This window comes from Eleutherodactylus coqui, chromosome 6 (genome assembly GCF_035609145.1).
Source record: "Eleutherodactylus coqui strain aEleCoq1 chromosome 6, aEleCoq1.hap1, whole genome shotgun sequence".
In the NCBI taxonomy this organism is placed as follows: Eukaryota; Metazoa; Chordata; class Amphibia; order Anura; family Eleutherodactylidae; genus Eleutherodactylus; species Eleutherodactylus coqui.
Window position 1 is genome coordinate 170,778,137 of NC_089842.1, and position 14,412 is coordinate 170,792,548.

At 42.3% G+C, this 14,412-nt stretch overlaps 1 protein-coding gene across 1 annotated transcript in view; it reads right to left on the bottom strand.

The window, feature by feature from the left end:
- Window positions 1–5,955: 5,955 nt before the first annotated feature.
- HIF1A (hypoxia inducible factor 1 subunit alpha) overlaps window positions 5,956–14,412 on the bottom strand; it is a 34,673-nt gene continuing 26,216 nt past the window's right edge. Inside the window, exons 8-15 of the mRNA XM_066608199.1 lie at window positions 14,127–14,274; window positions 12,477–12,703; window positions 12,125–12,393; window positions 11,027–11,149; window positions 10,073–10,449; window positions 9,056–9,164; window positions 8,738–8,864; window positions 5,956–7,389 (exon numbers count right to left, since the gene is read on the bottom strand). Coding sequence (XP_066464296.1) covers window positions 7,238–7,389; window positions 8,738–8,864; window positions 9,056–9,164; window positions 10,073–10,449; window positions 11,027–11,149; window positions 12,125–12,393; window positions 12,477–12,703; window positions 14,127–14,274 — 1,532 coding nt within the window. The 3' untranslated portion in view covers window positions 5,956–7,237. The remainder of the gene's footprint in view (window positions 7,390–8,737; window positions 8,865–9,055; window positions 9,165–10,072; window positions 10,450–11,026; window positions 11,150–12,124; window positions 12,394–12,476; window positions 12,704–14,126; window positions 14,275–14,412) is intronic.

A 14,412-nucleotide genomic window follows, 5' to 3' on the forward strand; every position in this document is an offset into this window, starting at 1 on the left:
AATTAGGTTAATGAGTTCAATATGTGCTATTTTTGTGTCCAAATCCACAAGAAAATAGAGCGTGCTGTGTATTTTTTTGCGTGAACGAAATGTGTGCGCAAAATACAGAAATGTGAATGAACCCATTGAAACCGCGCAAATACGTTTGTGTGATACAGGCCTTAGGCCAGCAATTTGTCATGTGCCATAATTGCACAATAGTGGGCTTGTGAAAACCCTAATATCACTGGCCAGGCTCACATGAGCGGGGCGGACCACGCCTGCGGGAGGCTCTTCAGCAGGTTTCGTCTGTAAGCCCGGCCAGTGACGCTGCATTCCTCCATTAACTGTACTGTGGTTGACCACGGAGGCACCCAGGTGGTCATGTGCAGCGCAGTTTATTTTTTTGATCATTTGTATTTCTCACGCCGTTGCTGGCCTGCATTGACATGAAATAGAGAATGCTGCGACTTTTCTTCCAACAGTGCAAACAAAACAAAACAAAACAAAAAATCGAAAATGTATGCCTTTCAATGCTCATGTTTTACCGCGGAAAGTTTGCGCAGATGGCGATTTCGGAATCCGTAATACAGGTGAGCCCGGCCTAAGGCCTCATGTCCACAGGCACGAGCGGATTCCAAGTGCAGAAATCCACAGCGGAATCCACCCGTAGACGCAGCCATGGACATTTTCTCACCTGTCCGAAGCGGTGCAGGTCTTCTCCATCCCGGGTGAACCTTCTTTCCTTCTGCACTGCGGTGAGTGTATGTGCGCCAGCTGAATGCACGGTGCATTTTTTAAAATCTCCTTTCCCGCGGATACACGGCACGTCCGCAGTGTCAGCTGCGGGTGTGCCGCAGATCGGACGGCTTCCGTTAATTCAATGGAAGCCGTCTGTACGAGAATCTGCAGAAAATGGAGCATGCTGCGGCTGCCCAATGATTGTCTATGGGCATATTGAACTGCGGATTGTCCGCAATTCAATTATGTCCGTAGACATGAGGCCTAAAGCTAACTTCACACTGGCGAGCGTTAATCACGGCCCCATATCGCGCTCCCGACCATGTGAACTCCCCACAGGGGCGAGGCGGTTCCATTTTAAAACAGCCTCACATCACTTTGTCGAAGAAACAATCCTCCGCCACTGCTGTTAGCGGCGGGGAAGAATCGCGGAGTTTCTCAATTGTTTTCAATGGGAGATATCGCATAGCGTGCACCTAGCACGTGGTGCGATGTTGCCACCGCCCCCACTGAAAACAATGGGCGCTGCGAGGGCACACAGAAATATAGGACATGCCACAATTTCTTTCCTACATTGCTTCGCGGTGCCATGCAGGAAAACATCGCTCATGTGTATGACCCCATTCAAAAAAATGGGGTTCATATTTGTGCATCTCGCAACACACAAATCTTGCACAATTCTCAGCCGTGTGAAGGCAGCCTAGCAAATACAATGTTACTGATTTTTGTTTATTGTCCAACCTCCACCTACTTCAGAATACCGCATGAGATTGCATCACAAGTTGTCCAAAGAATTTAGCGCAACAAATGAGGGTCTATTCGTATTTTTTACGTGTGCAATGCACAGAGCTAAAATCACATTGATATACAATGGGCCATTCAGGCCTGCGTTGTGCACATTAAAAAAATCATAGCGTGTTGTATCTTGGTCATGCACCGAATACCCAATTAGGATACTAGCACACGGGTGGAATAATTCCGCCAGAACGCAGTGGAATTTGCCGCTGAAGAATTCTGCGCCAAAATCCATGGCGCTAACTTTGGATTTTGATGTGGAATTGCGGGCTGAGTTAAAGCAATTTTCTTTCCAGTTCTAAAGTCATGGAGCTGTGTGGGTTTTACGGCGTCTTGCGGTGTGGAATGCAGAAAATTTCACCCGTGTGAAAGGTCCTTTACAGTCAATGGGATCAGGTGAAAAGGCATGATACAGGTCACTGTGTATTCACACATGAAACCAATGGGACATCCTCGCAGGTTTTTTTGTGCATGTAGATACGCACGTTAAAAGACCCGCAATACGCAGGGAATGTACATACTTTGGTAGCGTAAATACGCTGAGTGTTAACGCAACAAAAATATGCAATACGCCCGGTAGGTCGCAGTATCATGCAGGTTGCATTGCAGTCTATGATGGCAACAAGACCAAAAATCCAATAGGTTTTGGATTTTTTGTGACCGTGATGTTACAGTCGCACTCAGGCATAGTGGAACCCCATTGACTGGCCATGTCACCTTAGGCCTCCAGCACACTAGCCGTGAATGTGAGTTGTGCCCGAGAGGCTCGGGCGCAGCTCGAATTAGACAGTACATGGCCTCATAGGCCGATAATGGGGCCTTGTGCTTTACGTGGCTTAACATGGGTAACAAAGTCCCACATAGAGTAGTGTGGCGTAGGAGAGTGGGAAACAGCCTACAGTTTACCAGAGCTAAACTGTCTTACCGCCCATCCCCCCCCCTCCCCCCTTGCCAGACACTGTGGCACTGTGGGCTTGGCATATATACACCGGGCCAGGGCCATCTAAACAGGCATACAAACATTAATGTGCCCAATCTTGTTTTTACAGCATTGGTGGGCACACGTAAAGCCCCTGACGCCCATGTTATACCTTATGCCTGAGGAAGAACCCCAAGTTGGTTGGAAAGTTTGCTGTAACATCATGTATTTTTGTTAGTCATTAAAAGGTATCATATCTACAAGATTACTTGGTTTCTCTCACTGAGAACAATCACATTTTGAGTGAGGTCATACATATGAGAGATGTTTTCCTGCATGCAAGAAAGGGGAATACCCACGACCATATGGCTTAGTCTCCGGACGAAACAGACACAGTTGGAGGACCCCATTGACTATAATGGGGTCCTCCAGCTTTCTACTCAGCTGCCTGGTTTTGGGACAGGAAAAAAAAAAAAGCTGCACTTTTTATCCAGTATTTACAACCGGATCTGTAACAGAACCTCCAATCGGCGTTTCCGATGTAAATGTGAGACTGGCCTTAGATAGGAGTAACTAATGAACACCAAGCAATACATTGCATATAGGGGTTTATCAAAATAGTGAAAACCCCTAGGTGTTTCATGACTAAGGGAATATTAGACCATTCACCATTCTATAATTGTTCAAGCCCTGGTCGGTGGGAAATAGCATCTTCAAAACAGAGAAGAATGGCTTGAGGATGTCCAGGTCTGGTGACCATGCTGACCAGGAAAGATGCTCCTGAAACCATGCCTGAATATATCGAGCAGCATGCATATCAACATTGTCAATCTGGAAAATCTAATAAATCGGTCAGCAAATAATGTCTGCACCATTGGGTGGACCTGATCTGCCGAAATATCAGTATAGTCCTTGGCAGTCACTCTTTTAAGGCAGCAACTGAAATCCACGACATGGCTGCCCAAACAATGACCGATCCACCACCATGGTTGACTGTGGGAAGCAGATCAATGCAGATTGGATTCCTTTTGCGTTCACCAGACATAAAACATGTAAAGGAGAAATTGTCAGACCAAACCACAGTGTTGATTTGCATAGACACTACACATGAACAAACAGGTTGTGCCAGGGTCCACGTGCGGATTACTGTATTCATTACTAATCCTAGGTGTTTTTATTTTGATAAACCTCTGTATAGCACCAGATATTCCTGATCACCATGATGTGCTAATAGCCTGCATATTACTGGGCCCTAAAGAGTAAGATACTGAATAAGGCCATATCATCAGGTGCCGCTCTTTAGCCCCTTAGTGACGGAGCTTTTTTAGTTTTTTTCTCCTCCCTTCTAAAAAATTGTAGCTCCTTTAATCCATCGATGTTGCTGTATGAGGGCTTGTTTTTTGTGGGATGAGTTGTAATTTTCAATGGTACTATCTATTGTACCATATAATGTACTGAAAAACTTTAAAAATTCTAAGCGGAGAGAAATGGAAAAAAAAAATTCCACCATCTATCGGTGCATCCTGTTTCTACACAGCACAAACTGCAACAAAAATGACCTGATAACTTTATTCTATGGATCAGTACGATTACTACGATACCAAACTTATGTTGTTTTTTTTGCTGTACTAGTATTTTTTTTAAAGATATTTATTTTTTCAAATTATTTTCCATGTCCATTTTCTGCGCACAATAACTATTTTTCTGTCGACATAGTTATGCGAGTGCTCATTTTGTGCGGTATGTCCTATCGTTTCCGTTGGTACTATTTTCACTTAAAAAGCCATCAAAAAGTCAGTTGTATTACATTTTTTCTCAGCGATAGGGTGACCAAAAAAAGTGCATGTCGGGCGCTCTTTATTAATTTTTTTGGAAAACGTTCACCGTGCGGGGTAAATATATTATTTTGATAGATCGGACTTTTACAGACGCAGCGATACCAAACAGGTATTTTTGGTTTATTATTGCAAATAAGGCAAAAGGGTTTTTTTTGAACTTCTATTACTTAGTTTTTTTTTAATAATTACTAAAAAAAAACTTTATTGATTTATTTTTACACTTACTTTTAAGCCTCCTACAGGACTACAACAAGCAATGCTTTGATCACTCCTGCAATATGACGTAATGCTATAGCATTACGTCATACTGCTTTTTGACAGGCAGTGTTTCAAGCCACCCCACGGGGATGGCTTGATAGGCAGCCTGCTAAGGCAGCCCTGGGGCCTTTGAGAAGGCCCCTGGCTGCCATGACACCTGCACGGCTCCCCAGATCTCACCGCGGGGGCAGTACGGGACCCCCGAACATTGTTCGGGGGATTTAAATGCCGCTGTCAGAATTGACAGTGGTATTTAAAGGGTTAATAGCCGCAATCAGCCGCATGGCCAATTGCGGATATTGCCCGTGGGTGTCAGCTGTAATAAACAGCTGACGCCCGCGCTGTATGGAGGGAGATAGCAGCGCTATCGCCCTCCATACACATCCTGCAACAGCAGGACGTTAAAACACTATTGCGTGGTCACTAAGGGGTTAAACAGGACTCAAATTAATGGCCTAAGGGAGTCTGTCCACATAGCCATAGATTTAGGATTTGGGTTTTCGGACACACGGCTCGGACGGGCGACGGGGATTTGGGTTTTCGGACACACGGCTCGGACGGGCGACGGGGATTTGGGTTTTCGGACACACGGCTCGGACGGGCGACGGGGATTTGGATTTTCGGACACACGGCTCGGACGGGCGACGGGGATTTGGATTTTCGGACACACGGCTCGGACGGGCGACGGGGATTTGGATTTTCGGACACACGGCTCGGACGGGCGACGGGGATTTGGATTTTCCGACACACGGCTCGGACGGGCGACGGGGATTTGGATTTTCGGACACACGGCTCGGACGGGCGACGGGGATTTGGATTTTCGGACACACGGCTCGGACGGGCGACGGGGATTTGGATTTTCGGACACACGGCTCGGACGGGCGACGGGGATTTGGATTTTCGGACACACGGCTCGGACGGGCGACGGGGATTTGGATTTTCGGACACACGGCTCGGACGGGCGACGGGGATTTGGATTTTCGGACACACGGCTCGGACGGGCGACGGGGATTTGGATTTTCGGACACACGGCTCGGACGGGCGACGGGGATTTGGGTTTTCGACACACGGCTCGGACGGGTGACGTGGATTTGGGTTTTGGATACATTGGATGGGTAAAGCTCATTGAATTGTTGTGCTTTACCCGCCCATATGCAAGCAGCAGACTGGCATCTCTCAAAAACGCATTTGAGCCATGGTAAAACCATGTGTACAGTTGACCACGAGTTTCTCAGCCACGTGGCACAGACTGCTACATACACTTACCCATACCCATAGGGATTAAAGTTCATTTATCCAAACATATATTCATGCGTTGGACTGACAGTTGTGCCCAAGCAGGGTAGTCCGAGAATAAAAAAAAAAAAAAAAAGTCTTCCATTCACAGGTCTAGTCGTATACCCTTAATGACAGAAGGCAAATTGCTAGGATGTGTGGCCTGGTCCACGTATAATGTTTATTGATGTAATAAAACAATACACTTAGTGTTAGATCCAACCACAAACAGCAAAAAAGATAGATGGAAAAAAAACATTTTGCACAGTCTGCAACATACAAATCACACTGAGCAGATGTCAGACGTTACAACTATGACAACCTCTAAATAAAAAATATAAACTTTCTAAACAGAAGTCTTTACTAATTGATCTTCATATGAAAAAGGTAAAAGGATGGTAAAAGTGCTTAAAATCAAATATCAAGCAACCTTGATGCCGTTCTGCTAGTAATACATGATTATCAATTTTAATATTTTTTTTTATTTAATTTTATTTTTTTTCTTAAAGTGAACTTGACTTTCTATAGCACAAGTGGGAGGTAAACGTACATTTCATATGGTTACAAAACTGCCATGGAGTCTTACAGCTACAAGCAGGATTTTCTTTTATTCAGTGCTGTCATACAATCTGCTACATAAAGTCTCTCAAAAGAAAGGGATTTTTTTTTTCAAACTAGTTACTTCTACAGATTTATACCCATCTTCAAAAAGGTTGTGAGGATTACATCATTACATTGCTATCTTTGTATTCTCTCTGTAGCCAGGGTTCCATTTAAGAGTCTACCTTACAACATGCGGAACAATGATATCAGGCCGTAACGTGATTTTTTTCTGTTTTTTTTAACACAATATAAACTAAAAAGAATCCAACAACAAAAAAGAAAAAAATAAACTAAATATGCATAATATATATTGCATGAAGAACTTGCTGGTATTTTTTGTTTTCTTAAGAAAATATATATTGTGCGATTGTGACTACAATGCACCGCTGGTAAAGCATTGTTTCCTGTGCAGAACATAGGAGAATGTCATGAAAATCCGCAACTCAAATGACAAGCAAAATAAACTGAGCTTCCAATGGAATAACAAGAACTGCCGAGTCGTCTGGTTTTTATTTTTTTTTTGTTAACTTTTACTTCCTTTCAGCATAAAAAAACCCGACGAGAGCAGGTACACGTTTGAACTGGAGTTAATACATATTATCAAGTAGTATATGAATTTGTATAAATGGAGCTGAAAGAGGTTCCTTCTGTATAAAAAAAAAAAAAAAAATTTAAAAAATAGTGGAGAAGACAGCCAAGTGGAGCAGAGATGGTGCTAACTGAAGTAGTGCGGTATTGTAGACAGGCTTCTATCAGATCTAGAAAATATAAATACACTGCTTTGGGTGAAGAAGGTTCACAAGTGTCCAGAAGTGGAACAAAGTGAGGATCAGTTAGCTTGATCAAGAGCTCTTAATAATTCCTCTCCCTGTAGCAGATTCCTGTTCCCTTGTATGGGGGCATTCACTTCACAATCATAACTGGTCAGTTGGGGAAGACCCGTGCCATCCAAGGACGGCCCAAGCAATCGACTGGCCATGTCTAGGATGAAAAAAAAATAATTCATAAGTAATAACTTGGCAGTACAACAGAAAGCAATACAATAAAATTTCCTCTGAATTTTTTTTTTTTAAATTTGCCATATGGACTCGATTGACAGCAAAAGAAAAAACAGATGAAAACTTAACATTTAATGGACCCATTGGTTTTAGGCCGACTGCACACGGGTTTTGCATTGCAGAATCTGGAGCGGTCGTTTGCTTACGGATTCCGCATCAAATACCGCCCATAGCATCCTGAGGGACGAGGATTTCATGCTGACCTGAACTCAGCGATGGACGAAAAGTGCATGGTAAGTGCATGATGGGCATACATTTACACCCAACGATATTGCTCAAAAGATGGCTTTTGAGCGACAATCATAGTGTGCAAAAGGGCCTTTAGGCTAGGGCTACACAGCAAGAGAAGATCTTTGTGTAGACTTAAAACATTACACTGCCAATGAAAGTGTGAGTCACAAGTTGCTGCGATTGCGGTAACCCAATGACTTCAATAGCAGTGCAAGGTCACAGGGCTACACAGCGTTCTTTGGTCACATGACTCTTATTGGTGCCCAAGTCTTAATGACTTAGTAGCCTGAATGACTGTGGTATTTACGTGGGGGATTAAAATGTCGTCTTGACTTAAGGCAAAACATTCTTCAAACATCTGTATATTTTTTTTAGGCATCAATGACCACTGGTGTGGTATTACGGTTTCAGCAAATAAAAGGTTATTTGTTGCATAAAGACTCATACAATTCTGCAATATATTTTCTGCATTTACTTTCTCTCCCTATTTGCATTCATTTAGTAGGAGTCTTCATTTACTTCCAGTTACAGAGCCATGAGGAATCAATACAGTTTAGGCCCCTTTACTGTGCGAGATAACCTGCGTGCGACCAGTGGTGAATTAGCAATCGTATGTTGTTTGCTTGGCATACATTTTACCCTGAATAAATGGATATTCTTGATTGTTTAGCGGATCATAACCACGTCTCGTCAATATTTCTGCCAGGGTTTACTATTCAGCAAACTCTTACAACGACTGCAGATTTGCAATAGACGAATGATTTTTAGGTCCGCATAAAAGATCCAATCAGCAATAACCTAATGCTTTATCGTGGACTGCATGGATTTACACGTATTTGCACAATTGTACTGTGTGAAAGGGCCTTCTAAGGTAACTGCACTATGAATACGCATTAAAGACAGCATTCTGTAACTGCTGTATGCTATGTATTTATGGACATTCCTTATGATTTTTAGCTGGGACATGTCACTTCATCCAGCATCAAGTCAGCTGTGTACATAATGAAGAGAATCATTTCAATAAATACTGTAGACCATACCTGTTGACAATAGGAGAATTGTTCTCTGCTCAGCTCCAGTTGGCCGTTCCAGGTCAGAGCCTTTAACACGTTTCCACAGAAGAGAAGAGCTCGGCCCCGAGTCAACATGTGTCTGTAATAGAGTTCCCTGAAATTGAAGGCAAGCAGTTACATGTAATTGTCAGCTTCTATATACTATGCAGGACAGGATAGAAATATCAATACACCTGTGCAAGTGGTAGCATGAAGCTTGTTAAATTGTGCTATTTTTGTATCAAATGCTCACTAGAATCAATGGGCATTCATGATCAAAATGAAAAGGCATAAAAACAGACTTACAATTCCCACAGCTTGAAATAAGGAGCCATCGTTTTCAATTTTACGTTTTCGCTGAGCATTATGTAAAACAATCATTTTTGGACTAATGTCCTCATCCAGCACTATAGATCTGTAAAAAACAAGAGATATTTGTAAACATGTAAAGAAAGAAAAATAAATAAATAAATACATAAAACCACAAAATCACTTCAAGCTAGAGGCCGGTCTCACACGAACGACTGAGATTTCGGCTCTGACCCCGGCTAGCGACCTGGCTTTTTCTGTATTGCAGACGCTCGCAGTACAAATTTTATTTTTTTAAATACATTTTTCTTCTTTCCAAGCCGTCACCTATCCACAATGTCAATTGTGGATGGACTGCGGGTTGGATGGCTGCAATGGAAGCAGTAAGTGCAGAGTCCGTACAAAAATAGAACATGCTGCGATTTCAAATCACGTGGGCGGACATGCGAATGTTCTATTTTTCAGTGGCTGTGGAAGACCGCACAGATGATCACGGATTCTGCAATTGAAATCCGGTCATGTGAGACTGGCCTGACTGTAATAATCAAGGAGCCCAGCCTGGCACTAATAGTTTACCAAGCTTACTATTGACACATCAGTTATTGCTGCTCTGATAAGGATTTCCACTGATACTTCAACAGCGGTGGTGTGCTGCAGGCCCTATAAGGGTATGTTCGCGTGGCGGATATACTGCGGATTTTCTGCAGCAGAAATATTAGACTAGCTGCAAAGTGAACGGGTTTTTGAGAAATCGTGTTCCCATTTTGCTGAAGAAATCCAGTGTCTAAATTTTAACTCTTAAAATGAAGTGCTGAAAACCACAACAAAGTCAGCGACTCGTGAACGCACCCTTACAGACTTTCCATTTGAAATAAATTGGTGATCATAAAATGCTGTATCCCCATAAGACTAAAAGATGAAGCAGATCTGAATAGTAGATCCCCATGTACAAGAGACAAGTTTGCAGTAAACTCAAAGACCATTCGTTGGGAGCCGCAGATTTAAAGTAAGTACCTTTTACATAATGGATTTAGAGTTCCTGGATGGGATGTGTCCGCCTTTTCTGAAGTTTTGTCTGTTCTTACAGGAGAACTTGTGCGACTCCGGTTAGCAGTGTATGGCGAAGACGGAGCACTATGAACCTCTTTCATCACTTGAATGGGTGACTGGACGATGATGGTCTTGGGATCACTCATTGCCTCAGTGGTGATTGGTTTCAAATCAGTGGTGATGGGTGTGGTGGTTGGCTGGAACAGATTGGTCATGTGTACTAAAGGCTGACTGTGTGCCGATTCACTCTCTAAGGAGGAAAGCTGATCGAAGCTTCTGAGCTGGAAGTCGTCATCCATTGGGATGTAAGGAGCTAACATTTCCAGATCTAAATCTGTTTCCTGTATACAAAGAAAGGAAAACTTTGTAATGCAATGAAAAAAAAACAAACAATAATGGGACACTTAGATTTAAAAAAAACAAAAAAAAACACACAGGATGAGAGTGTGTGAGAGGAGTAATCACCAGTATTACATATAATGGGGAGATCACAACTGAACCAAGAAATTTAAAACTACAGATATTTTCAGAAAATGTCAAAACTGGGACATCAGAGGACATAGAAAAACAGAGCCGAAGAGAAAATGTAGCCAACAGAGTATCTAGCTCATATACAGCTTCACCAATGGTACGTAAAGACTCACATCACACACCTACTACTCACTACACATGCACAACAAACACTTGTACACATCACATTTACAACCAACATAATCAACAATCCACAGAGGGGTATGCAGATCACAGCAGAATGATTGTTCTCCCCGACACATCACATCTGACACTCCGACTCTCTACGGTACTTGCTTCTAAACCCTCCATTGAGCTTACAGTTCACATTGTCAAGTTTGAGTCTGCAGTACAGAGACTACTAAAATAAATCCAGCCAGCAAGTCATGAGCCATGTTATACAGATACCTGTGTGGAGAAAGGGGTCTTCGATTCAGTGTCTATTGCAAAGAGTTTCTCCACCAAGTCCACCTTGAACTCTCTGGAAATGTCACTGTCCACATCAAAACAGTACTCTGCAGGTGTACCCGGCTACAGGAAGACAGAAATAACATTTGAAAAAAGGACTGTCAAAGTCTAAAGGAATTTTGTTATTTATACCTCACAGAAAAGTAACATAAAATGTAAGGCCAAAAGAGACACATATCCATCCAGTTCAGTCTATTACCCCCCAATGTTGATCCAGAGGAATGCAGAAAACCCAATGAGGTAGAAGCCAAATTTACCCCATTTCAGAGCAATGACTCCAATCCGGAAAACGGAATACTCCCTGGATCAACAACCCTTCGATTTGGCCAGTCAGACCTTTATTTTTCCATGCACATAGTGATTTAGGGCCTTGTTCTTACGGGATGAGTTGTGATGACTTTTTCTAAGAGCTTTTAGGGTACACACAAGGTAAGGTTTCATTGAGGTTAGTATTTTGTAATGGCATAATGCATGAAGCCTGCCATCCAGCCAGCTTTTATAAAAAAAAATTTAAACAGGTTTACTAGAATTGACAAGATGACTATTGTACATGTCCATATCATTATGAATGTGGGAACACTTAAAGGCTATGAACACCTTTGGTTTGTTCATTTGAATGTATTTTGAGTGATTATCGTTCTGTACTTTAGGCTTAATAGGAAATCTGTCAGGTTCCAGTCTCTTTTCTGCACTTAACAGCTAGCGTATGACTGCAAAGAGACGTTATTGTTGTCATAAATTACCTAATAAGGTGGTGCAGGAGAGGAGAGAGCAGAGGAAAACTGAGCCAGTCCAGCCTTAATGATGGACCTCCTATTGAGGCTTAAGACTGCAGTATCTATATACAGTGATATGCAGAAGCTACAGAAAACAAAAATGTGCACATTTTTTAAATTAAACCCTATTGAAAAGAAAAAAAAAAAAAAGCTTCAGGTGAGAAAAAGAACCCCCCCTCCCAAGGTGTCCTTAGCCTTTTAACAAACCAATCGTGGCTAGTATACAGTGATAGAATATTCTCCATCTGGTTTTCCTCTGTACCTCTGTGGAGCTCTGGCTGCTGCTGACGTCTGATGGGCTGGACGGCTTGGAGGTTTGAGCCAAGGTGAATGCTAGCCCCAGCGGTTCAGGACCTGACTCCATCTTTATCACCACCTCTCTGTTTAAGGCAGGGTCAGCATTGCTGCGCAGAGGCTTCGGCTTCTCTGGAGCTGGGATGGGAGACACCAGCATGCTCTCTGGTGGCTTACTGGTCGAGTGGAGCATGACATCATTGTACAATGGGACCTCATCAAAGGGCTGCTCAGAATCTAATGGAGATACATAAAATATAATATTACTATACATTTATAAAGACATGAGCAGAAACAATATAAATACATTGCACTCCTACCACTAGAACTGAAGTCTAATGTAATTATCTCATCTCCGGCATCTGGAGCAAGAACGGTCAGGGATTCTGGTTCCTTCTTAAGTTCCTCAAACAAGCTACCAGAGAGGTCGTCCTCCTTCTCCAGGTTAGTGAAGATGGCAGGCATCTTCATATCAGCAGACTCTGTGGGTGCTTGAGTAGACTCAGTCTGGCCAATGGACAATATCAGCTCCTTCTCCACAATGCCACTAATAAAAAAAAGCAGACATGCATTACTGCACCTTAAAAAGCCATCTTGCACAATTCACACCCAACTACTGAAGCTGCAGAAATTAGTCAAAATTAGCACTGTTTATTCTTGGACATTACCCCCCCAAAAAAATACATAAATAAAATTTGCACATTAACCTCTTAAGGACCAGACACTTTAGGGATTTCACTGCCCAATATTTTTTTTACTCCAGCTACAGAAATAATTTTTCTGCATTTTTTCTGTGACAAATATGGCTATTTTTTATTATTTTCGCTGACTTTTTTCCCCCCCTCTTTTAGTTTTATTGGGGTACAATGTAGAAAAAAAAAAGTTTATAAAAATTTACTGTTTATTTTTAAAAATAAGCCTATTTGTGCTAAAATAAAGTTTTGGAAGTATGTATAAATTTGTATAGTTTTTGATTACATAGTGCATATAGCGATAGTTTTGTTTGGCGGTGGGTCATTTTCCTTTTTTTGTATATATTCTATAAAAAATTTTTTTTTTTCTTATTTTTGTAAGTTTTTATTTTTTTTTTAACCACTATGTACCACCCTATTGCATCATATAAAACCTCTTCAGGTCAGTCACATTTTTTTTTTTCCCATTCCACACTTTTTCACTGTAACTGGGGCATCCATAGGAGCCCCAGTTACAGGGAAAAACATCCCTGTGTAGTGACATCAGTCACTAACAGAGCTGCAGCTCTGCTGTGACAGAGGGCACCTGGCGGTCAGGCGGTTGCCAGGTCGCATAGTGGAATTAACACTTCTGCATTCATTTTTTAGTACATTATGCTCATTTAACGCCATATAACCTGGAAAGAAGGAGGCAGATGAGGTTAAAAACAGCTTCTCCCTTCTCCTCAGAGTCCTCTGCTGTGTCTGACAGCCGAGGATCCGACCTACTTCTGTTTCATTGCAGGATCAGAGACTTTAATCCCGCATCATATTTTTTGCTATTGGCCCGGGATTAAAGTCCAGAACCAAGCGCTTTAAATTGCGGTGCCTGGTCCTTAAGGGGTTAAAGCAAAGTCAGCAGAAGGGGGGAGAAAAAAAATGATTTCAGCAAAATAGAACAATGGTCTAACACATCTAGGTAGCTTCTGTTAATAGAGGGAAACAAGAATCAGGCATATTGGATCTCAACATGCTGGATCCCTTGTTGCTGTAAAGGTGCCTGCAAAAGACAGCGAGCAACGGCCAGCTTTACTGACATTAGAGCCGAGTTTGTCACTGGCTGTGCACTCTAATAAATCATTAGGATAATGCAGTAAATATACCTGCACTTCTATGTAAAATCACCACACATTACGATGCAACGGAGACAACTCAGCTTTGCTGTATTTGCCTTTTTTACGATTGCCTCTCTAGAGAAGAAAATACGACCATGAGATAACGACTTAAGTTGTTACTTACCTCAAGACGTAGTTGACGCACACAATGCACTGTGGTTGGGAGTTCTTTGTACTGTAAATAACAGTGGCTTGTGTTTCAACCCAGACGTAGCCCCCTTTCTTGGCTAGCATTCTGTACTGTCCTGTAGTCACTTGTCCCTTTGTGAACACTAGTATAGAAGAACAAAACATATAAATATCCAATCCTTTGAAGAAAGAATCATCACTATTAAATAAGAAAGAACACAAAGACCTCTGTGTATTGCGGTGCTGACGGCATGCTCCATGCAGCTGATCGGTTGGGGTCC